At 48.0% G+C, this 25,545-nt stretch overlaps 1 protein-coding gene across 3 annotated transcripts in view; it reads right to left on the bottom strand.

The window, feature by feature from the left end:
- Nucleotides 1-25,545, bottom strand: part of rngtt (RNA guanylyltransferase and 5'-phosphatase) — a 520,247-nt gene that overhangs the window by 24,654 nt on the left and 470,048 nt on the right. For all 3 annotated transcript variants that reach the window (XM_072499776.1, XM_072499775.1, XM_072499777.1), the window contains one exon: nt 12,821-12,944. In XM_072499776.1, the coding sequence (XP_072355877.1) occupies nt 12,821-12,944 (124 nt within the window). The remainder of the gene's footprint in view (nt 1-12,820; nt 12,945-25,545) is intronic.

The raw sequence follows: 25,545 nt of genomic DNA, 5'->3' as shown, positions 1-25,545 counted from the left end.
GCAGTGTGAACCACTTATTAACTTTTTGTGTGGGTTTGAAATATTTATATTTTGAACATTTTCTTTGGGTTTTTTTTTTTAAAGTCCTTTACCAATGGAAATGAGTGATATTCATGTGAATTTTGTTTACACATTCAAAAACACAATCCAATACAAAATGAAATCACGGAATAATTACATACGTGTGAAGGGATTAGTGGGAAGCAATCCTGTTGCCTGCAGACACAGGGCTGCGATTATGATGATAGCTATACAGGGGAATTTTAAAGTTTGGAACAAGGATTTGCACTTTAAAAAAAAAAAAATGATCCAAAGCTTTCAAGTGAGGAACAAATCAAAAGGCACGGAGCATTGGTGGGAGGAAGATCAGGGTATGACTGAAGATGTGATTGAAGAGAAAGGTTTTGAGGAGACCTTTGAAGGTGAAGGAGATAGATAGCAAGTTAATGGAGGTATTTGCAGAACATGAGGCGAAGATAGTTGAACATTTTACTGCTGAAGGTGACATTGGGGGAAGGCAAGATACTGAACTGTACAGCCAGGAACACAAGGCTGTTGGAATTTGCAGAGAAAGGGAGAGGTAAGTGTTGTATTATAGGTATTACGGTACCGGACAGGCTAAAGCACCATTGGTGGAAACTGTATGCTTTCTATTGATAGAATGTATGATAGCTCCGCCCTGATAGGTGGGGTATAAGAACCCGTGCTGCCTCAGCAGCCTTCATTCTGTACCTGAGCTGCTGGGGGAAACATCTAGCTTATTAAAGCCTTCAGTTGGACTACAACCTCGCCTTAGTGGTCATTGATCATGCATCAATTTAATAAGCTAGTTTTTTTAAGAAGAAAGGATGGAGCTCTGAATCAAGCCGGAGTGTCTGCAACTTAGCCCCCACGCGGCGAACTCAGCGGCAATCTTTTTTTTTGAATATATTTTATTCAAAATTTTTTGGCCAAACAAAACAATACAAAGATTTTCCTTTTTTGACAATGAAACAGTATAAATAACAGTGGCCATTTTAACAAATAAATAAATAATATGTAAACTAAATGGCAACTGCCATATCAAAAATAATAACTCTCCAAAAATAAAATCGAGCAATCCAGTATACATAACCTGGTACAAATATCTATACACAAACATCCCTGAGGACCCACCTGCCCCCCCCCCCCTCCCCCCTGGGTTGCTGCTGCTACCTTCCCATTTCCTTTATCGTTCTGCGAGGTAGTCAATGAACGGTTGCCACCGCCTGGTGAACCCTTGAGCCGAACCCCTTAGTGCGAACTTTATCCGTTCTAGTTTTATAAACCCTGCCATGTCATTTATCCAGGTCTCCACGCCCGGGGGTTTGGCTTCCTTCCACATAAGCAATATCCTTCGCCGGGCTACTAGGGACGCAAAGGCCAAGACATCAGCCTCTTTCGCCTCCTGCACTCCCGGCTCTTCTGCAACCCCGAATATAGCCAACCCCCAGCCTGGCTCGACCCGGACCCCCACCACCTTTGCCACCCCCACCCAGAACCCCTGCAGTGCCGGACACGACCAAAACATGTGGGTGTGGTTTGTTGGGCTTCTCGAGCATCTCCCACACCTATCCTCTACCCCGAAGAATTTACTGAGCCTTGCTCCGGTCATATGCGCCCTGTGCAAAACCTTGGATTGTATCAGGCTTAGCCTGGCGCACGAGGACGAAGAGTTTACCCTACGTAGGGCATCTGCCCACAGCCCCTCTTCAAGCTCTTCCCCCAGCTCTTCTCCCCATTTTCCCTTCAGTTCATCCACCATGATCACCCCTTCGTCCCTAATTTCCCTGTATATATCCGACACCCTACCATCCCCCACCCATGTCCCTGAGATCACTCTATCATGAACCTCCTGCGTCGGGAGCTGCGGGAATTCCCTCACCTGTTGCCTCGCAAAAGCCCTCAGTTGCATGTACCGAAATGCATTCCCTTGGGGCAACCCATATTTTTCCGTCAGTGCTCCCAGACTCGCAAACGTCCCGTCTACGAATAGATCTCTCAGTTGCACAACCCCCACTCTCTGCCATGCTCCAAATCCCCCATCCATTCTCCCCGGGACAAACCTATGGTTATTTCTTATCGGGTACCACACCGAGGCTCCCGTCCTTCCCCTATGTCGTCTCCACTGCCCCCAGATTTTTAGTGTTGCCACGACCACTGGAATTGTGGTGTATTTCTTCGGGAAGAACGGCAACGGCGCCGTCACCATTGCTTGTAGGCTGGTACCCTTGCAGGACGCCGTCTCCAATCTCTTCCACGCCGCTCCCTCCCCTTCTCCCATCCACTTACACACCATTGAGATATTTGCGGCCCAGTAGTATTCACTTAGGCTCGGTAGTGCCAGCCCCCCCCCTATCCCTGCTACGCTGCAAGAACCCCCTCCTCACTCTCGGGGTCTTCCCGGCCCACACAAAGCTTATGACACTTTTCTCAATTCTCTTGAAAAAAGCCTTCGTGACCATCACCGGAAGGCACTGAAACACAAAGAGGAATCTCGGGAGGACTACCATTTTGACCGCCTGCACCCTACCCACCAGTGACAGGGGCACCATGTCCCACCTCTTAAAATCCTCCTCCATCTGTTCCCCCAATCTTGTTAAATTAAGCCGGTGTAAGGTTCCCCAACTCCTGGCTATCTGAATCCCTAAGTACCGGAAATCTCTTGTACCTTCCTCAGCGGTAAGTCATCTATTCCCCTGCTCTGTTCCCCCGGATGAACCACAAACAACACACTCTTACCCATATTCAGTTTATACCCCGAAAATTCCCCAAACTCCCTGAGTGTCTGCATTAATTGGTGGGCCAGTAGCCGACTCGCCTTCTCTCCATACTCATACTGTACACCCTGTGTCCTCCTCCACTGTGCCTCTGCCTTACCCGTGGTCAGCAGGTCAAATTCCACATGCAGCCTTTGTCTTTCCCTGTACAATCCCTCCTCCGGTGCCTCCGCATATTGCCTGTCCACCCTCAAAAGTTCTTTCAGCAATCGCTCCCTTTCTTTACCCCCTTGCTTCCCTTTATGTGCCCTTATGGATATCAGTTCCCCTCTAACCACCGCCTTCAACGCCTCCCAGACCACTCCCACCTGAACCTCTCCATTGTCATTAAGCTCCAAGTACCTTTCGATGTACCCCCTCACCCTTAAACATACCCCCTCATCCGCCAATAAGCCCATATCCATTCTCCAGAGTGGGTGTTGTTCTTTTTCCTCCCCTACCTCCAGGTCTACCCAATGTGGAGCGTGGTCCGAAATAGCTATGGCCGTATATTCCGTCCCTGTCACCTTCGGAATCAGTGCCCTTCCCAAGACAAAAAAGTCTATCCGTGAGTATACTTTGTGGACATGGGAGAAAAATGAGAACTCCTTACTCCTAGGCCTACTAAATCTCCAGGGGTCTACCCCTCCCATCTGCTCCATGAAGTCCTTGAGCACCCTGGCCGCTGCCGGCCTCCTCCCGGTCCTGGACCTCGATCGGTCCAGCCCTGGATCAAGCACCATATTGAAGTCTCCCCCCATTACCAACTTTCCCGCCTCCAGGTCTGGGATACATCCCAACATACGCCTCATAAAATTTGCATCGTCCCAGTTCGGGGCATATATGTTCACCAGAACCACCGCCTCCCCTTGCAATCTGCCACTCACCATCACATATCTACCCCCACTATGGTCTTTGCCTCAAACAGTGCCCGTTTCCCCACTAAGATAGCCACCCCCCTGTTCTTCGCATCCAAACCCGAATGAAACACCTGCCCCACCCATCCTTTACGTAGCCTGACCTGGTCTATCAGTTTCAGATGCGTCTCCTGCAACATAACCATATCTGCCTTTAATTTCTTTAGGTGTGCGAGCACCCGTGCCCTTTTAATCGGCCCGTTCAGCCCTCTCACGTTCCACGTGATCAGCCGGGTTGGGGGGCTCTTTACCCCCCCCCCCCTTGTCGACTAGCCATCCCCTTTTTTAAACCCAGCTCCTCACCCGGTTCCCACGTACCCGTGTATCCCCCCGACGGCGCCCTCCCGCCTCGACCACCCCATCCCATAACAGCTCCCCCTTCTCCTTAGCAGCAGCAACCCAGTTAACCCCCCCCTCCGCTAGATCCCTTTCCAGTGTAGTTGCACCCCCCATATTGCTCCCAGAAGTCAGCGAACTCTGGCTGACCTCGGCTTCCCCCCTTGTCCTCGGCCCCCACTGTGCGAGGCCCCCTCCTTCCTGCGTCCCTGTTCCCGCCATAATTATCATAACGCGGGAACAAAGCCTGCGTTTTCCACTCGGCCCCGCCCCTAATGGCCGGCACCCACAGTTCCTCATACTCCCCCCCCTCAACATGGGGAAGAGAGAAAGTTACAGGATCGCAAGATTAACAAATTGAAAAATCACCCCGCCCCCTTTTTTCCCCCTCGCCCCACATAATCACCCCACCACTTTGTCCCAAAAGTTCTTTCTCTCGCCAAACTATTCCAGCTTCTCGTCCACAATGAATGTCCACGCCTCTTCTGCCGTCTCAAAGTAGTGGTGCTTCCCTTGGTGTGTGACCCACAATCTCGCCGGTTGTAACATTCCAAACTGGATCTTCTTTTTGTGAAGCACCGCCTTAGCCCGATTAAAACTTGCCCTCCTTCTCGCCACCTCTGCACTCCAATCCTGGTATACGCGGATCACCGCGTTCTCCCACCTTCAGCTCCGAGTTTTCTTCGCCCATCTGAGGACCGTCTCTCTGTCATTATAGCGGAGAAACCTTACCACTATAGCTCGAGGTATTTCTCCAGCACTCGGTCTTCGCGCCAAAACTCGATAAGCTCCCTCCACCTCCAAAGGGCCCGGCGGGGCCTCCGATCCCATTAGCGAGTGAAGCATCGTGCTCACATATGTCCTGACGTCCGCCCTTCTGCGCCTTCGGGAAGACCCAGAACCCTTAAATTCTTCCTCCTCGAATTATTCTCCAGTACTTCCAGCCTTTCCACACACCTTTTATGCTGTGCCTCGTGCGTCTCTGTCTTCACCACCAGGCCCTGTATTTCGTCTTCATTTTCAGCAGCCTTTGCCTTCACAACCCGAAGCTCCTGCTCTTGGGTCTTCTGCTCCTCCTTTAGCCCTTCAATCGCCTGTAATATCGAGGCCAACAGCTCCTTCTTCAACTCCTTTTTCAGCTCTTCCATACAGCGCCGCAGGAACTCTTGTTGGTCCGGGCCCCATAACAAACGGCCACCTTCCGACGCCACCTTGCTTTGAGCTTGCCTTCCTTGCCGCTGCTCCAGAGGATCCTCCGCAATCCGGCTGCTATCCTCTCCCTTTTCCATGCGTGTCCGGGGGGATTCCCTTCTGGTTTACCGCACAGTGTTTTTGGCCGTTTAAATTGCCGTTGGGGCTCCTATTAGGAGCCCAAAAGTCCGTTCCACCGGGAGCTGCCGAAACGTGCGACTTAGCTGGTCATCGCCGCACCCGGAAGTCCTCAGCGGCAATCTTTAAGCACTGGCTGGCGTGCTTTAAAGGATATCTCGAGACGGCCGAAAATGCACCCACAGGAGAGCAGAAACTGCACGTCCTGCACTCAAAGGTGAGCCCAGAGATTTACACCCTCATCGAGGAAGCGTAAGACTTTGATGCAGCAATAGAGCTGCTAAAAGGACACTATATTCGCCCGGTAAACCAGGTCTACGCCCGGCACCTGCTTGCAACAAGGCGACAAACCCCTGGGGAATCGCTGGAGGAATTCTACCGTGCACTCCTGGTGTTGGGAAGAAGCTGTGGCTGCCCGCAAGTTTCGGCGAGCGAACACATGGAACTCTTAGTCCGGGGACATTTTCGTGGCAGGTATGCTATCGTCACAAATCCGCCAGCGCCCGTTAGAAAAGGACATCCTGGGTCTCAGGGAGGCACGGGCCCTTGCAGGCTACCTGGACGTGGCCTCCAGGAACGCCCGCGCTTACGTTCCCGACCGCGCAGCAGCCCCCTGGGCAGCGTGGAACCCCTTCGCGGCCGACCCCGAGACTTCCCCCATTCCCCCACATGCCTGCGCTGCAAGGCGGCCTGGCAAACCCGAAGGGCCCCGCTGCTACTTTTGCGGGCAGGCAAGGCAACCCCGCCAGCGCTGCCCGGCCCATGCATCCACCTGCAAGGAATAGGGGCAGCACGGTAGCATTGTGGATAGCACAATTGCTTCACAGCTCCAGGGTCCCAGGTTCGATTCCTGCTTGGGTCACTGTCTGTGCGGAGTCTGCACATCCTCCCCGTGTGTGCGTGGGTTTCCTCCGGGTGCTCCGGTTTCCTCCCACAGTCCAAAGATGTGCAGGCTAGGTGGATTGGCCATGATAAATTGCCCTTAGTGACCAAAATTGCCCTTAGTGTTGGGTGGGGTTACTGGGTTATGGGGTTAGGGTGGAGGTGTTGACCTTGGGTAGGGTGCTCTTTCCAAGAGAGCCGGTGCAGACTTGATGGGCCGAATGGCCTCCTTCTGCACTGTAAATTCTATGAAATCTATGAATGCGGCAAAAAGGGTCATGTCATGGGGATATGCCAGGCCCGGGTGGTAGCCGCGGTCTCCGGCGGCGAATGCGGACCGGAACCACTAACTTCTCCACGGGTCCCGTGCGGCCAGCGGTCGTCGCCATCTTCATATCCCAGGGCCACGTGCGGACCCAAGGCTCCGCCATTTTGTTCCGCCCACGCCACGTTGGAGGGATGGGCGCCACCATTTTGTCCACCCCCAGCCATGTGCGACCAATGGGAGACGCCATCTTGGATGAACGCCAAGGACCCCAGCTCGGCTGACCACGCACTGCCCGAAGAGAACTCTAAATTGCTGCGACTAGCCTCGGTGACTCTGGATCAGTCTCGGCCTCGAACACTCTCAACCGCTACGACGACCGTATTCATCAACGGGCACGAGACGTCCTGCCTAATGGACTCTGGAAGCACGAAGAGCTTCATACACCCAGACACGGTAAGGCGCTGTTCTCTCATCCACCCCATTAATCAAAAAATCTCCCTGGCTTCCGGTTCACACTCAGTGGAGATAAAGGGATTTTGTGTAGCAAACCTCACAGTCCAGGGAAGGGAATTCAAAAATTTCCGTCTCTACGTCCTTCCCCACCCCTGCGCGGCTACACTCCTGGGTTTAGACTTCCAGTGTAACCTTCAAAGTCTGACCTTCCAATTCGGTGGCCCTAAACCCCCCCTTACTGTCTGCGGCCTCGCGACCCTTAAGGTCGACCCGCATTCCCTGTTTGAGAACCTCACCCCGGATTGCAAACCCGTCGCCACCAGGAGCAGACGCTACAGTGCCCAGGACCGGATCTTTATTAGGTCAGAGGTCCAAAGGTTACTGAGGGAAGGGGTCATTGAAGCCAGTAACAGCCCCGTGAGAGCTCAAAAGTAGTGGTGGTAAAGACCGGGGAGAAGCATAGGATGGTCATCCACTAGTCAGACCATCAACAGGTTTACGCAGCTGGACGCATACCCTCTCCCCCGCATATCCGACCTGTAAACAGGATCACGCATTATAAGGTCTTTTCCACGGTGGACCTCAAGTCCGCCTACCACCAGCTCCCCATCCGCACTAGTGACCGCAAATACACTGCCTTCGAGGCAGATGGGCGGCTCTATCACTTCTTAAGGGTTCCCTTCGGTGTCACTAACGGGGTCTTGGTCTTCCAGCGCGAGATGGACCGAATGGTTGACCGGTACGGTTTACGGGCAACATTCCCGTATCTCGATAATGTCACCATATGCGGCCATGACCAGCAGGACCACGACACCAACGTCCGAAAGTTCTCCAGACCGCTAAAATCTTTAACCTTACATACAGCAAGGATTTCTATTTATTTCTGTTTAGCACCGACCGTCTAGCCATCCTCGGCTACGTAGTGCGAAATGGAGTTATAGGCCCCGACCCTGAACGCATGCGCCCCCTTATGGAGTTCCCCCTCCCTCACTGCCCCAAGGCCCTGAAACGTTGCATAGGGTTTTTTAGCTACTACACCTAGTGGGTCCCCAACTACATGGACAAGGCCCGTCCCCTGATCCAATCCACAGCTTTTCCCCTGTCGATAGAGGCCCTCCAGGCCTTCAGCCGCATCAAAGCAGACATTGCAAAGGCCACGATGCACGCCATCGACGAGTCACTCCCCTTCCAAGTCGAGAGCGATGCGTCCGACGTAGCTCTGGCGGCCACCCTCAACCAAGCGGGCAGACTCATGGCCTTCTTCTCCCGTATCCTCCATGCTACCGAAATCCGCCAGTCCTCAGTCGAAAAGGAGGCCCAGGCCATAGTAGAAGCTGTGCGACATTGGAGGAGATTCACTCTCCTCGCTGACCAACGGTCGGTTGCTTTCATGTTTGATAATGCACAGCGGGGCAAGATAAAAAACGACACGATCTTGTGGTGGAGGATCGAACTCTCCACCTACAGCTACGAGATCTTGTATCGTCCCGGGAAGCTAAACGAGCTTCCTGACGCCCTGTCCCGCGGCACGTGCCACCGCACAAGTGGACTGCCTCCGAGCCCTCCACGAGGACCTCTGTCACCCGGGAGTCACTCGCTTTTTCCATTTTGTCAAAACCCGCAACCTGCCCTACTCCATCGAGGAGGTCAGGACAGCCACCAGGGACTGCCAAATCTGCGCAGAGTGCAAACCGCACTTCTACCGACTAGAGAAAGTGCACATGATAAAGGCTTCCCATCGCTTTGAACGCCTCAGCGTGGACTTCGAAGGCCCCCTCCCCTTCACCGACCGCAACACGTACTTCCTGAACGTGATTGACGAGTACTCCCGGTTCCTATTCGCCATCCCCTGTACCGACATTGACCGCAACCACCGTCCTCAAGGCCCTCCGTAGCATCTTTGCACTGTTCGGGTTCCCCGTTTATATACACAGTGATATGGGGTCCTCCTTTATGAGCGACGAACTGCGTCAATTCCTGCTCAGCAAGGGCATCGCCTCGAGCAGGACGACCAGTTACAACCCCCGGGGTAACGGACAGGTAGAGAGGGAGAACGGAACGGTCTGGAAGACCGTCCTACTGGCCCTACGGTCCAGGAACCTCCCAGTCTCCTGCTGGAAAGAAGTCCTCCCGGATGCCCTCCACTCCATCCGGTCACTGCTTTGTACGACCACCAATCAGACACCTCACGAACGTCTCCTCGTCTTTCCCAGGAAGTTCTCCTCTGGGATCTCGCTCCCGACCTGGCTGGCAGCTCCCGGACCCATCCTGCTCCGAAAACACGTGCGGGCACACAAGTCGGTACTGTTGGTCGAGAGGGTCCATCTGCTCCATGCTAACCCCCAGTACGCCTACGTGGCGTACCCCGACGGCCGACAAGATACGGTCTCCCTACGGGACCTGGCGTCCGCCGGAACCCCACGCACATTCCAGCCGCCAGTCCCACCCTCCCCTCCACCGCAGCACCTTACAGGAAGATCGGTCCTTCCGCCGGCCCCGTCTAGGCCCTCCCCACCCACCGACGCCTCCTGAGGTGCTCCCTTCCCAGGTCTACCGTTTTCCCCACCAGCGCGGTCTAGGGGTACCGAAGCTGCCATGGAGATCGAAGCCACGCTCCCGGAGTCACAGACTCCCGAGCCTCCACCGGAGTCACCACCAAAGCTCCGATGATCGCAGAGGTCGACCAGGGCCCCGATCGACTGATTGCTTCATTTTAATTGTAATCTGTAAATATAAACCAGCAAATGTACATAGCTTTCAGAATTGTAAATAGTTCCTAAACACTGTACGGAGATATCACGGTACCTCCATAACTAATTATACCATGTTGCTGTGTTTTGTAGTTTCAGGCCACCACCCCTGCCGGACTCTTTTTTAACAGGGGGTGAATGTGGTATTATAGGTATTACGGTGCCTGACAGGCTAAAGCACCATTGGTGGAAATTGTATGCTTTCTATTGGTAGAATGTATGATAGCTCCGCCCTGATAGGTGGGGTATAAGAACCCGTGCTGCCCCAGCAGCCTTCATTCTGTACCTGAGCTGCTGGGGGAAACATCTAGCTTATTAAAGCCTTCAGTTGGACTACAACCTCGCCTTAGTGGTCATTGATCGTGCATCAGTAAGGCTACGGAGAGACTTGTAAATAAGGACAGTGATTTGGAAAAGGACATATTCAGCACATGGAGCCAATGTTTTATTGCAGTGCAGCGGTACATCAGATTGAGATTACAGTTTAGGGAAGCATTCCTGAGAATCAATGTAGTCAGTGTCTCCTACCTCAATCACATCTACAATTGGCATAGATATTAAACCAATTGGAAGAGGCACAGATAGTCAGCATCAGGCATAGTTAATACATTATTCACTCAAACTAGTATTTATGTATATATTTATTAGAAGGAAAAGAGAGGCATTTGGCAAATACAATCAACAGAGGCATTATTGGAGTACAGAAAGTGCAGGTTGGAGCTTAAGAAAGCAATTAGGAGAGCAAAGAGGGGATATGAGAAAGCTCTGGCTGGTAAAAGTAGGAAACGTTCCAAAATGTTGTATAAGTATATCAATGGGAAGCGAATAACCAGGAACAGAGTTGGGCCCAATAGGGACCAAAGGGAAAATCGGTGGGTGGAGCCAAAGGACATTGGTGGAGTGTTGAATGAATAGTTCATATCTGTCTTCGCCCAAGAGAATGAGGAGGTAGTTATGGACCTCGTGGGGAGAGACTGTGAGATTCTTGAGCAAATTGTCATAAGGAGTGACAAGGTAATGGAGGAGTTGGCAGGTTTAAAAGTGTCCCAGGCTGATGCGGGAGGCGAGGGAGGATATTTCAGGGGCTCAGACTCAAATTTCTAATTGTCTCTGGCCTCGGGAGAGGTGCCTGAGGACTGGTAAACAGCTTAGGTGGTCCCACTATTTAAGAAAGGTTGTAGAAATAAGCCAGGGAATTACAGACCAGTGAGTCTCACGTCAGTGGTAGGGAAACTATTGGAGAAAATTCTGAAGGAGAGAATCTATCTCCACTTGGAGAGGCAAGGCTTGATCAGGAATAGTCAGCATGGCTTTGTCAGAGGGAGGTCACACCTAAGAAATTTGACTGACTGTTTTGAGCATGTGACCAGTGTGTAGATGAAGGTAGTGCAGTTGTAGTAATTTACATGAATTTCAGCAAAACCTTTGACAAGGTCCCATATGGGAGACTTATGAAGAAGGCAAAAACATATGGGATATAGGGTAACGTGATAAGATGGATTCAAAATTGGCTTAGCTGTAGGCGACAGAGGGTAATGACAGACGGCTGCTTTAGTGACTGGAAGCCAATGTCCAGTGACATACCACAGGGATCTGTGCTGGGTCCCTGTCATTTATAAAAACAACATAGATGGCTATGTGGGGGATATGATCAGTAAGTTTGCGGATGCCACAAAGATTGGCCGGGTGGTTAACAATGAGTTTGAGTGTCTTGGGTTACAAAAAGATACAGTCGAGATGGTCAAATGGGCACAAGAGTGGCAGATGGAATTTAACCCTGGAAAATGTGAGGTGATACACTTTGGAAGGAGCAACGTAACAAGAAAATATTCAATGAATGGCTTGACACTGGGAAGTTCTGAGGAACAAGGACTATGGAGTGTTTGTCCATAGATCTCTGAAGGTAGAGGAGCAGGCCAATAGGGTGGTGAAAAAGGCATATGGGACACTTGCCTTCATCAATTGAGGCATAGATTACAAAAACAGGGAGGTCATGCTGGAGTTTACATAGATTACATAGAACATACAGTGCAGAAGGAGGCCATTCGGCCCATCGAGTCTGCACCGACCCACATTAATCCCTCACTTCCACCCTATCCCCGCAACCCAATAACCCCTCCCAACCCTTATGGACACTACGGGCAATTTAGCATGGCCAATCCACCTAACCTGCACGTCTTTGGACTGTGGGAGGAAACCGGAGCACCCGGAGGAAACCCACGCAGACACGGGGAGAACGTGCAGACTCCGCACAGACAGTGACCCAGCGGGGAATCGAACCTGGGACCCTGGCGCTGTGAAGCCACAGTGCTATCCACTTGTGCTACCGTGCTGCCCAAAGTTGTATCGAACTTTGGTGAGGCCACAGCTGGAGTACTATGTGCAATTCTGGTCTCCACATTATAGGAAGGATATGATTGCACTGGAGAAGGTGCAGAGGCGATTCACCAGGATGTTGCCTGATCTATCCAAGATGGCGCTGGAGCGTGGCGACTCTCTGTGAGCTTGCTCACACAGATCCTCTTCTTACATCTCCTATCCCTATTATGTATTTTCTTTTCATGTACGGAATGATCTGTTTGAGCTGCACGCAGAACAATACTTTTCACTGTACCTTGGTACACGTCACAACAAACCAATCCAATCCAATTATTCCAGTTTGTTGTCACCGGCATGTGTGTGTGGTTGCATAGGAAGCTAAGTAGACTTGCAGTTGGTCCTGAGAGACACAGCTGCTGGCCCAGACAAGGTCTTAATATGTTACAGTGCACACATGTAACCAGAGCTTGTAGCAAGGAGTTGGAATCTGTAGATGATGGAAGAGGTATTGCATGCCTGGCATACAATGAGGTAGACATCTCAAATTGCATTGTCCACTGTGGTCAAGTGTATTTTCAATAGCTTCCCCCCCGCCCAACCACCATACTAGGCTTGCTCCAAGAACACATTCCAAATGTCACCGTGACTCTTTGCGCTTAATGGATTCATAATAGTTTGAAAGAGGAATAGCTTCATTAGATAAGGGGACAATTGAATGATAATTAAATGCGGTATAAATTGTTTTATGCCATATTCTTTAGACAATTAGAATTTTTCAGAACTACTTACCCATAGCTGTGTCATAGGCATTTGGGAAGCTCTTGTCTACTCTTTCTCGCATAATAACCCAGCTGTTGTTCTCAAACTTGCATTCAATGATCTTGTTATCATACATTCTCAGTTCTTTGTTCACCTGAAATACAAATACAGATGAGAAACAAGAAAATGATTACAAGGAACAAGGTTATTGATAAAGTTCTCACACCATCGCTGAGCTTCATTCCATTTCCTAGATAAGCACAAGATACTTACTATGTGAAACAGAATAGGTCAATTTTTACACAAATATCCAATCACACTGCAACTAGGCATGATCAATATGGACATCGCAATATAAAATACGTAAATAAGAACATCGGAAGTGGAAGCAAATGTAGACTATTTGGCCTCTCAAGCCTACTCTGACGTTCAACTAGATCATGAATGATCTTCTGCACGAACACTATTTTTCAATATTTGTACATTTAAGGACTTAGCATTGTAAATTATGATACAATAGGGGATTGCAAATAAATTTCTCCCGATATATCAAAAAGATCATTTTATAAAATGTTATAAATAATACACCTTTGAATAAATTACATAAATGGCTCAGAATAATTTGCTTTTCACCTCCTTACTATGCTGGAGAAGCACATAACCTCTACTCAACACATCTGATGGCCTGTCTGACATTAAAGAAATCACTATGTGCTCACCTAGTGCCACATATCCACATCCAATCAATGCTGTAGAGTAGCACATTGGAACACTACCTCAGTGCATAACTCTAATCACATCTCTTTAAAATCAAAATTATGAACTACTCCATGACATTTAAAAGAAAGTGTACGTATCGCCTAAACAATCATTGCTCAAGATTTCATTGCAGAAATTGGGGGAATTTTAGAGGAAAGCGACAAATTAACAATTTATACAATCATGAATCCATAATGCTTCAATCCTATGATTTCAGCTGTATATATGTAATTGTTTATTTTAAACATGGTCAATAATAGGTCCCAGCAATCATCACTCCTGCAATCACTAATTATCTGTCTGCAAAATCTAGGGATGTTGAAACTACGGCCTGCTGACAATATCAGAACACAAACTCGACAATCTGGTCCATAATTCCCAGGTGATTAAGTTCTATCTGACATTTATGGGCAGCACGGTAGCATTGTGGATAACACAATTGCTTCACAGCTCGAGGGTCCCAGGTTCGATTCCGGCTTGGGTCACTGTCTGTGCGGAATCTGCACATCCTCCCCGTGTGTGCGTGGGTTTCCTCCGGGTGCTCCGGTTTCCTCCCACAATCGAAAGATGTGCAGGTTAGGTGGATTGGCCATGATAAATTGCCCTTAGTGTCCAAAATTGCCCTTAGTGTTGGGTGGAGTTACTGGGTTATGGTGATAGGGTGTGGAGGTGTTGACCTTGGGTAGGGTGCTCTTTCCAAGAGCCGGTGTAGACTCGATGGGCCGAATGGCGTCCTTCTGCACTGTAAATTCTATGATAATCTATGATTTCATTTCATACTATTCTTCAAATTTTCTAGGCTAGATTCTTCTACCCAGAAGGTTCTGCTGCAAATAGAATAGGATACCGCTGGCTATTGAGTTAGAATGCATGCTGGATTGGGGTTTTCTCTTTTTGCGTTTTCTCTCTGCCTCTGATATGTACTTGTTTTCAAAGGAGGCCACAGCATTTTTATTTGGTTACACCAGGTGTAGCAATCCTGGGTGAGTTCCTCCCAGGAATCAAAAGTTGAGTGAAGTCTTCAGTTTCCTTATAACAAACACATCCTTTGACTACCATGAAAGCGCAACCCAGATTCAAACTCTGCATAGAAGATTGAAGTGTCAGGCATTCTGGCTACATGACCATAACAACTCAATTGTCACTGTCTCAATATGCTGTGGATGCTCAGCATGCCAGCTCAGGTGAGCACCTCAGTGTCTGGTATTCTAATCTGCCATCTGATCTTCAGCAGGTTCTAAGGTGGCTCAAGTGAAACTGGTTGAGCCTCTTAGCATGACCCTGGCCCACACTTCAAGTCTCATATGCATAGAGCAGAATGGAGAGAAATATTGCGTTACAGACTTTCAGTTTGGTTGGTAGACTCTTAAACCCCCAGAATGATGTTTGAAGTCTGCTGTAGGTTACACTTGCTTTGACAATTCTTGCATGTGTCTCATTGTCAATGTTGACAGCTTGAGAGAGTGCTGCCAAGATAAACAAACTTATCCACTGCTGATAAGTTCCGTCATGGACTGAAACCTTGGGCTTGGGAAAGGGCTTCTCTGGAGCAGGCTGGAACATTACTTCAGTTTTCTTCCTGCTAATCATAAGGTTGAACTTCTCGCATGAATTGGAAAACAAGACCACACAATACTCCATGTCCAGCTCTGAACTGGCAACTAGTCATTAGCAATCAAGAAATTGCAAAATAGGTCCTTGGAGTCCTTGGTCTTTGCTTGGGTCATCTCAGATTGATCTTCTCATCCATTTGATATCTAATATAGATGCCAGAACACTATCAAGGGAGGCACAGGAGAGCATGGGAGACAAAAACATGAAGAGGGATAACGCTAGCACAGAACTCACTCCATTAGTTAGTGGCAATAGATTAGTAAACTCACCATCATCCAGAACAACACAAGCACGTCAGCATCGTACTGTCAAAACATTGTGATGAATTTCTCAGGGCAGCCAAATTTCTCAGTTACCTTCCAAAGACACTCATGGCTGACTGTGTCAAATGCCTTGGTCAGGTTAACAAACATGGTGTAGGGATCCATGTTCTGTTCTTGTCACTTCTCTTGGAGCTGCCTAACTGCAAACATCATTTAGTTGTTCCTCAACCTTTTCTGAAATCGCACAGACTCTTGCAGAAAGTTTTGATCGACATTTGCACTATGCAGTTCAAAAGGATTCTGGCAAAGACGAAGTTGGCGATGGAGAGAGTATGATTCGTATATGATTGTAGCAAGAGTTCCTTTCATTATCATAGATTATCGGAGAATTTACAGTGCAGAAGGAGGCCATTTGGCCCATCGAGTCTGCACCAGCCCTTGGAAAGAGCACCCTACTTAAGTCCACGCCGTCACCCTAACCCCGTTACCAGTAACCCCACCTAACCTTTTTTTGACACGAAGGGCAATTTATCATGGCCAATCCACCTAACCTGCACATCTTTGGACTGTGGGAGGAAATTGGAGCACCTGGAGGAAACCCACACAGACACGGGCACAGATAGTGACACAAGCCGGGAATCAAACCTGGCACCCAGGAGCTATGAAGCAACTGTGCTAACCACTGTGCTACCGTGCTACCTTATGCACATGTGGACAATGAAAGCATCTGTGTATTCATGTGGGATGGTTCTTTGCTCCTTCATGGACTGAAAGAGTTCAGTGAGCTTTTTTCCAGGTTCAGCGATGATATCTCTTAAAACTGAATCGTTAGCATGAGTAGTTTTACATAAGTTGTTTTATTAAGGATTGAGATTAATTATAGGACTGAGTAATCATTATCAACCATTAAACATGTATTTTTAGGACATAGAAGTAATAAGTACTCAAATGGGATTTTGGATAGCTAACTTGACCAAAAAGACATTACTTCTGACATCTGTTGTTCTGTTTCTCACAGTCAGCAAGCTGCTGGGATTGTACACAGCTGTCAGGATGATGATCAATCATGCGCTGCTTGCGACTCAATTGGGTGAAGTTTAAACACTGCTTGCATTCTATTGGATAAGTTTAAAAGAAGCAACTTCAGGGATTGGATCGCGTTCAACTGGGGTGGGCTATTGATTTTTGAATGTTGTATAATTACTGTGCTCGGCTCTTTGTTCGGTAGAACAGGTCTTGGCTGATATCCAGTCTGTTCTCCCTGTACATGTAACAAGCTTGATTAAATAGCCATCTTGTCCAGGTTGTGGTATTTTTGTTTCTCTCTGTACTGAGCTGAGCCACAGGGACTAACCCCACGTGGAAGCTGACTCAATACACAGGTCTTGAAACCGCTCCTACACCAGGTACTCGCCTCAACTGGGATAGCATCAGCTCCTGGAAGCTTTGCCACGATACAGGAGATCCTAAAAGTGTGGAAGGGTTATCAAGAGGGCAGTTCATGGCAACCTGTACCAGCCAGTACATTGATGGATGCTGTGCACAGCATTCTAGAATTTGGTCTTTTTCTGTGAGCAGTGTTGGTCAATCAGCCCCAAGGATTGATGATGAACCAGTATGCTGCGGCCCACAGAGATCTCAGAACACTGTAGAATCTCTTCCAGACTTTGCGGTTTGCATTTGGCTGATTTTGGTCTGCGTTATAATTTAGCCAAGTGTGTTGCATCTCTTTGAGGAATTGGACAGTCCTGTCGATATTTCGGTAGGCACTGTGCTTGGATAGAGATGATTAGTCGTTGAGGTAAACCCTATCGAAGCGATGTTTCTCTTCTAGTGGTTGCTGGGATGCCTCATTGTTTTCATCAAACAAATCTTGGTGCTTTGCGAGATAAGGGCCTTAAAAACAATTGCGTACAGTAATAATATTAATCTTTATTATTGTCACAAGTAGGCTTACATTAACACTGCAATGAAGTTACTGTGAAAATCTCCTAGTTGCCATATGCCGGCGCCTGTCCGGGTACACAGAGGGAGAATTCAGAATGTCCAATTCACCTAATAGCACATCTTTTGGGACTCGTGGGGGAAAACACCAGAGGAAACCCACACAGACACAGGGAGAACGTGCAGACTCCGCACAGAGAGAGACCCAAGCATGAATCGAACCTGGGATCCTGGCGCTGTGAAGCGACAGGGCTACCCACTGTGCTACCATGCTGTTCCATATGCCTGAAGGTAGCCCAGTCATCCTCAATGCGCAGTGCCCATTGTGGTAGTCACAACTGTTTGTATAATATGTGTATCAGAGCTAATACGGTAAGGCTCCTGTACTACAGGTACGGGGGTAGATCCCTGCCTGCTGGCTCCGCCAAATAGGTGGAGTATAAATGTGTGTGCTCACCGAGCTGCTGCCATTTCGGTAGCAGCTACAGGAGGCAACACATCTCTGCTTAATAAAGCCTCGATTACTCTCTACTCTCTGACATAATATCTACTCATGTATATAATGAGATGCAGACAGGCAGTGATTGACACATAGGATGACCAGTAAGCATACTACACAGCACAGCCAACCACCAGACAGGACATAACCACTATAAAGCCAGAGGGCACTATGTTTCCCGCTCTCTCAGGCCCCAGCGACTGAGACAGTCAGAGTCCACGAGCTAGCAAGCACAAACACCATGCGGTAGCTAGTATGTCTGGTCAGGCTACTACAAGGTCACTAGTCAGATCAGTATAGTGTCGGCCCACAGCTGAATATGTACAGCAGTTCACCTAGTTGAATAAAACAGTGTTGGATCTTATCCTGTGTTAGACGTCTGTTTCTAACTTCCCTGCATCGAGTGCAGTCCACATCGAACCAACCTGCCGAACACATCATGGTACCAGAGTGATATTGATCTTGACGGACCTACCTCGAGTGAATCAGCATCGACCAGCAAGCAGCCATCCAGCGAAATGGAAAACATCCAGCCTCCTCCGCAACTCCGGCAACCTCGGCACCAACTGGAAAATCTTCAAGCAAAAGTTCCTCTTGTACATCGCGGCCTCCAACCTTGAGGCAGCATCATATGCCAGGAAGATCGCGCTATTTCTCTCCACTGCGGGGGACCACACCATCCATATCTACAATTCTCTTACGTTCGCCGACAAAGCCGGCGAAAACAAAATGAAATTAAAAACAGTCCTGAAGTTCGACAGCCACTGCGACATTGAGGTGAATGAGAGCTTTGAACGGTACATCTTCCAGCAGAGGCTTCAGGGTAAGGATGAACCTTTTCAGTCCTTCTTGACCCATCTCCGCATCCTAGCGCAGTCATGTAACTATGACTCGACGGCTGATTCCATAATCCGGTATCAGACCGTTTTCGGGGTCCACTCCGACTCCCTGCGGCAGCAGCTCCTTAAAATCAAACAGTTAACCCTCTCTGTCGCTATCGAGACGTGTGTTGTCCATGAGCATGCCAAGAATCGTTACTCCCACATCAGGGCGGCAGAAACAGCAAAGCTGGCCTCCCACAAGGCAGAAAGGGTGCAGGCCATAAATCATGATGTGTCCGAATTGTGGCCCTGTCCACTTAAAGCGGCAATGTCCGGCAAGAGGATGCCGTGCCTCCAGTGTGGCAAGTTTGGCCACTACGCAGCCCTCTGCAGATCCTCTCCATCGCTCAACAGCCAGCGATCCCAGCTGTGGCACAGAAGTATCCGCTCAATACAACAAGGCACGCCGGATTCTGATCCCGACAGCCCAACGGACCCTGATGCTGACTGCCTCAAGTCTCCATATCGGGTGGGCATCATAACCACACATGAGTTGGCCTCCACCACACCTGCGCAACGACTCTCGATCCTGTGTGGATCCCGACGACGAGTGGTGTGCTGTCCTCACAGTTAACAAGGCTCGCATCCGATTTAAACTGGACACCGGCGCGTCTGCGAACCTCTTCTCACAATCCGAACTCGACACCATCCGCGCCAGACCCAGCTTCTTCCACCGGCCTGTCAGCTCCTTGACGACAATGGCAATGCCATAGCTGCCAGTGGCTCGTGTCAACGAGGGGTATCCAACAAGGCGATCAAGGCAACATTACGATTTGAAATCGTCAAGCCTGACAGGGTATCCCTGCTCGGTGCTCGCTCCTGCAAGCTCCTGAACCTGGTTTAGCGAGTCCACACCATGTCATCGTCACAGGCGACGGCCTCGCCCGATGGAAATTTGCAAGCCGCCATAGACGACACTATCACGCAGTACCACAGTGTATTCGATGGAATGGGCACGCTCCCGTACCGATACAAAATACTGCTCAAGCCGAACGCCATCCCTGTAATCCATGCACCACGCCGGGTGCCGGCACCCCTCAAGGACCACCTGAAAAAGCAACTACAGGATCTCCAAGACCAGGGCATCATCTCGAAGGTCATGGAGCCAACAGACTGGGTCAGCTCCATGGTATGCGTAAAGAAGCCATCAGGGGAGCTCCGCATTTGCATTGATCCCAAGGATCTAAACCACAACATCATGTGGGAGCACTACTCGATCCCGAAGCGTGAAGAGTTAACCAGTGAGTTGGCTCATGCCAAATTCTTCACTAAGCTGGACGCCTCCCGGGGTGTTTGGCAAATACAGCTGGACGTGTCCAGTCGCAAGCTGTTCGACACCCCGTTCGGCTGCTACTGTTACAACCGCATGCCTTTCAGTATCATATCTGTCTCCGAAGTGTTTCATCGCATCATGGAGCAGATGATGGAGGGCATCGAGGGGTACGTGTATATGTGGCCGACGTGATCATCTGGTCCACAATGCCCCAGGAACACATCGCACGCCTCAAGCAGGTCTTCCAGCGAATTCATGAACATGGTCTCCAGCTCAACAGGGCCAAGTACCCATTTGGTCAATCTGATATAAAGTTTCTAGGCAACCACATCTCGCGGCAGAGTGTGCGGCCAGACACCGACAAGATCTTGGCGATCAACGCCATGAAGACCCCGGAGGACAAGAAGGCGGTCCTCCCCTTCCTCGGGATGGTCAACTTTCTCGGGAAATTCATTCCCAATATGGCATCCCACACCACGACCCTCCACCATCTCGTCAAGAAGTCAACGGAATTCCAGTGGCTGCCCATACATGAAGCGGAATGGCGTGAGCTGAAGGCAAATCTCACCACAGCCCCAGTTCTAGCGTTCTTCGACCTAACCAAGGAAACCAAGTTATCAACTGATGCAAGCCAGGACGGCAATGGGGCGGTGCTCCTGCAGCGAGATGATTCCTCGTCCTGGGCTCCAGTGGCATATGCCTCCAGGGCCATGACGCCCACTGAGCAATGGTATGCCCAGATCGAAAGGAGTGTCTGGGTCTCCTGACAGGAATAGTCAAGTTTCATGATTACGTTTATGGCCTGCCGAAATTCACGGTGGAAATGGACCACAGGCCTCTAGTCCACATAATCCAGAAGGATTTAAATGACATGACACCTCGGTTACAGCAAATTCTTCTTCAACTCCGCCGCTATGACTTCGAACTTGTCTACACGCCAGGCAAAGAGCTGATCATTGCAGATGCCCTACCCCGGTCCATCACCACACCGTGTGAACAAGGTGACTTTATCTGCCATATAGAAGTGCAAGTGTGTGCCATCAACCTCCCAGCCTCTGACGAACGGGTAGTCCAAATTCGTGAGGAAACGGCCAAGGATCCTTTACTGCAGCGTGTGATGCAGCACCTTACCCATGGCTGGCAGAAGGCACAATGTCCCCAATTCTTTAATGTTAAAGCCGAGCTGACGGTTATGGAGGGAATCCTTCTGAAACTCGACAGGATCGTTATTCCTCAAAGCATGCAGGCTATGGTGCTGGGTCAACTCCATGAGGGTCACCTTGGAGTCATAAGAACATAAGAACTAGGAGCAGGAGTGGCCATCTCGCCCCTCGAGCCTGCTCTGCCATTCAATGAGATCAGGGCTGATCTTTTGTGGACTCAGCTCCACTTTCCGGCCCGAACACCATAATCTTTAATCCCTTTATGCTTCAAAAAACTATCTATCTTTATCTTAAAAACATTTAATAAAGGAGCATCAACTGCTTCACTGGGCAAGGAATTCCATAGATTCACAACCCTTTGGGTGAAGAAGTTCCTCCTAAACTCAGTCCTAAATCTATTTCCCCTTATTTTGAGGCTATGCCCCCCCAGTTCTGCTTTCACCCGCCAGTGGAAACAACCTGCCCACATCTATCCTATTTATTCCCTTCATAATTTTATATGTTTCTATAAGATCCCCCCTCATCCTTCTAAATTCCAACAAGTACAGTCCCAGTCTACTCAAACTCTCCTCGTAATCCAACCCCTTCAGCTCTGGGATTAACCTAGTGAATCTCCTCTGCACACCCTCCAGTGCCAGTACGTCCTTTCTCAAGTAAGGAGACCAAAACTTAACACAATACTCCAGGTGTGGCCTCACTAACACCTTATACAATTGCAGCATAACCTCCCTAGTCTTAAACTCCATCCCTCTAGCAATGAAGGACAAAATTCCATTCGCCTTCTGAATCACCTGTTGCACCTGTAAACCAACTTTTTGTGACTCATGCACTAGCACACCCAGGCCTCTCTGCACAGCAGCATGTTTTACATTTTTATCATTTAAATAATAAGCCCTTTTGCTGTTATTCCTATCAAAATGGATAACCTCACATTTGTCAACATTGTATTCCATCTGCCAGACCGTAGCCCATTCACTTAGCCTATCCAAATCCCTCTGCAGACTTCCAATATCCTCTGCACTTTTTGCTTTTCCACTCATCTTAGTGTCGTCTGCAAACTTGGACACATTGCCCTTGGTCCCTAACTCCAAATCATCTATGTAAATTGTGAACAATTGTGGGACCAACACTGATCCCTGAGGGACACCACTAGCTACTGATTGCCAACCAGAGAAACACCATTAATCCCCACTCTTTGCTTTCTATTAATTAACCAATCCTCTATCCATGCTACTACTTTCCCCTTAATGCCCTGTATCTTTATCTTATGCAGCAACCTTTTGTGTGGCACCTTGTCAAAGGCTTTCTGGAAATCCAGATATACCACATCCATTGGCTCCCCGTTATCTATCGCACTGGTAAATAAAATTCCACTAAATTAGTTAGGCAGGACCTGCCCTTTATGAACCCATGCTGCATCTGCCCAATGGGACAATTTCCATCCAGATGCCTCACTATTTCTTCCTTGATGATAGATTCTAGCATCTTCTCTACTACCGAGGTTAAGCTCATTGGCCTATAATTACCCGCTTTCTGCCTACCTCCTTTTTTAAACAGTGGTGTCACGTTTGCTAATTTCCAATCCGCCGGGACCACCCCAGAGTCTAGTGAATTTTGATAAATTATCACTAGTGCGTTTACAATTTCCCTAGCCATCTCTTTTAACACTCTGGGATGCATCCCATCAGGGCCAGGAGACTTTTCTACCTTTAGCCCCATTAACCCCAATACTGTCTCCTTAGTGATTACAATCATCTCAAGGTCCTCACCTATCATATCTTTATTTCCATCAGTCACTGGCATGTTATTTGTGTCTTCCACTGTGAAGACCGACCCAAAATACCTGATCAGTTCCTCAGCCATTTCCTCATCTCCCATTATTAAATCTCCCTTCTCATCCTCTAAAGGACCAATATTTACCTTAGCCACTCTTTTTTGTTTTATATATTTGTAGAAACTTTTACTATGTGTTTTTATATTCTGAGCAAGTTTACTCGCATAATCCATCTTGCTCTTCTTTATAGCTTTTTTAGTAGCTTTCTGTTGCCCCCTAAAGATTTCCCAGTCCTCTAGTCTCCCACTAATCTTTGCCACTTTGTATGCTTTTTCCTTCAATTTGATACTCTACCTTATTTCCTTAGATATCCACGGTCGATTTTCCCTTTCTACCGTCCTTCCTTATTGTTGGTATAAACCTTTGCTGAGCACTGTGAAAAATCGCTTGGAAGGTTCTCCACTATTCCTCAACTGTTTCACCATAAACCCTTTGCTCCCAGTCTACCTTAGCTAGTTCTTCTCTCATCCCATTGTAATCTCCTTTGTTTAAGCACAAAACACTAGTGTTTGATTTTACCTTCTCACCCTCCATCTGTATTTTAAATTCCAACATATTGTGATCGCTCCTTCCGAGAGGATCCCTAACTATGAGATCATGAATCAATCCTGTCGTATTACACAGGACCAGATCTCGGACCGCTTGTTCCCTCGTAGGTTCCATTACATACTATTCTAGGAAACTATCGTGGATGCATTCTATAAACACCTCCTCAAGGCTGCCTTGACCGACCTGGTTAAACCAATCGACATGTAGATTAAAATCCCCCATGATAACTGCTGTACCATTTCTACATGCATCCGTTATTTCTTTGTTTATTGCCTGCCCCACCATAATGTTACTATATGGTGACCTATAGACTACTCCTATCAGTGACTTTTTCGCCTTACTATTCCTGATTTCCACCCAAATGGATTCAACCTTATCCTCCATAGCACCGATGTCATCCCTTACTATTGCCCGGATGTCATCCTTAAATAACAGAGCTACACCACCTCCCTTACCATCCACTCTGTCCTTCCGAATAGTTTGATATCCTCGGATATTTAATTCCCAGTCGTGACCATCCTTTAACCATATTTCAGTAAACACCATCAGCATTGTTTTTCTCTACTTACATTTATTTATTTCTACCTGGGCTAATTTCTGCTCTTTTACTTCTTTCATTGCAGAATTAGCAAATTCCCTGTATTTAGTAATTAACTTTCTAGCTGGCTTTGGTATATAGCTTTCCACCCAGACCGGTTTCTTGTGGCTCATACTTCTTAATTTCCTAATCACATCTGTTAATGATTGTAGTGCTTATCCATGCCCTACAAAATTCAACACATTATTGACTGTCTAATGGTTATATCCCCAACCCACAAACTACAGTTCTTACTAAACAGTGTTAATTATGTACTGTACCCACAGTTCCACCTTTTCTTGCCAAGTGACACTGACCAACACCACACCATCTGCTTGATGCATTTCTTGCTGCCAAAATCACCTAGTCCATCCTAGAATTGGGTTGTCCGTTGAAAATTTCTGTCAAACCAGGCAAGAACATAGCTCAAAGATTTGTGATTTGTTGTATCCACACACACTTGTAATCTTAATTTTCCAGCAGAGAAATGAAAAGAGGTGTAGTCATGTCTGCAAACCAGCCCTCCCGCATTCCCTACATGTGAAATATAAAATTTAAAACCTACAAATTTCCCCATCCTCTGACACACTATAAACAATGGAAAATCCACTGTTTAAGCAGAAGTGTTCAAAAATATAATAGAAACACACCAAGGGAAAAAAATACTGATCCAGCAATGCCACAGAACCAGCTCAAATGCATTTCGCTGAAAATAAGTAGCATTCCATGCTTGAATAGGTTCGTAATCTGAATTATTCTTGCTAATTGTATACTCATATCATTTACCAGAGCTCCAGAGGAAATTTAATCATAATTCTCAATAGCTTTTTAGCTTTTGATAAGGGTTGGTGATGATGAAGTTTAGTAAATTCAGTCAGCCAAAATTGGAAGAGCTGTCGTCACAATCGAGAGTTTTTGAATCCTTCCCAAGTGAAACAGTGGATTAGAACACTGTTCTATCTTCTGATTATGAAAGTTCAAAAAGTTTGAATTTAGATCTTATTTCTCAAATGTTCTCTTAAAAATCTACAGTAAAATGGGCATGGGTAGACTACAGCCAGAAGTTTTTTTAAAATTCATTTAAAGGATGTGGGCATCGCTGGTTAGGCCAGCATTAATTGCCATCCCCAGTTGCCCTCCAGAAGGTGATAGTGAGCTGCCTTCTTGAACTGCTGCAATTAGCTTTATAAATGTGCATACAAGTTAGTTGCAGGGCAAGGTGAAAGAGCTAGAGTGAGACTAATTGGATAGCTCTTTCAAAGAGGTAGCATAGGCAAAATAGGCTGAGTAGCTTTATGATTGTATGAAAATCAAACTACTAATTTGACATGGATTTGAGCAAACTAACTCACAGGTCCTAGAGGAACAGATGGTGTGGTGAAAAAACTTATATTTACAT

Source organism: Scyliorhinus torazame, chromosome 4 (genome assembly GCF_047496885.1).
Source record: "Scyliorhinus torazame isolate Kashiwa2021f chromosome 4, sScyTor2.1, whole genome shotgun sequence".
Taxonomy (NCBI): Eukaryota; Metazoa; Chordata; class Chondrichthyes; order Carcharhiniformes; family Scyliorhinidae; genus Scyliorhinus; species Scyliorhinus torazame.
Note: the sequence above shows the minus strand (reverse complement) of the source record. Positions and strands in the feature narration are given on the sequence as shown.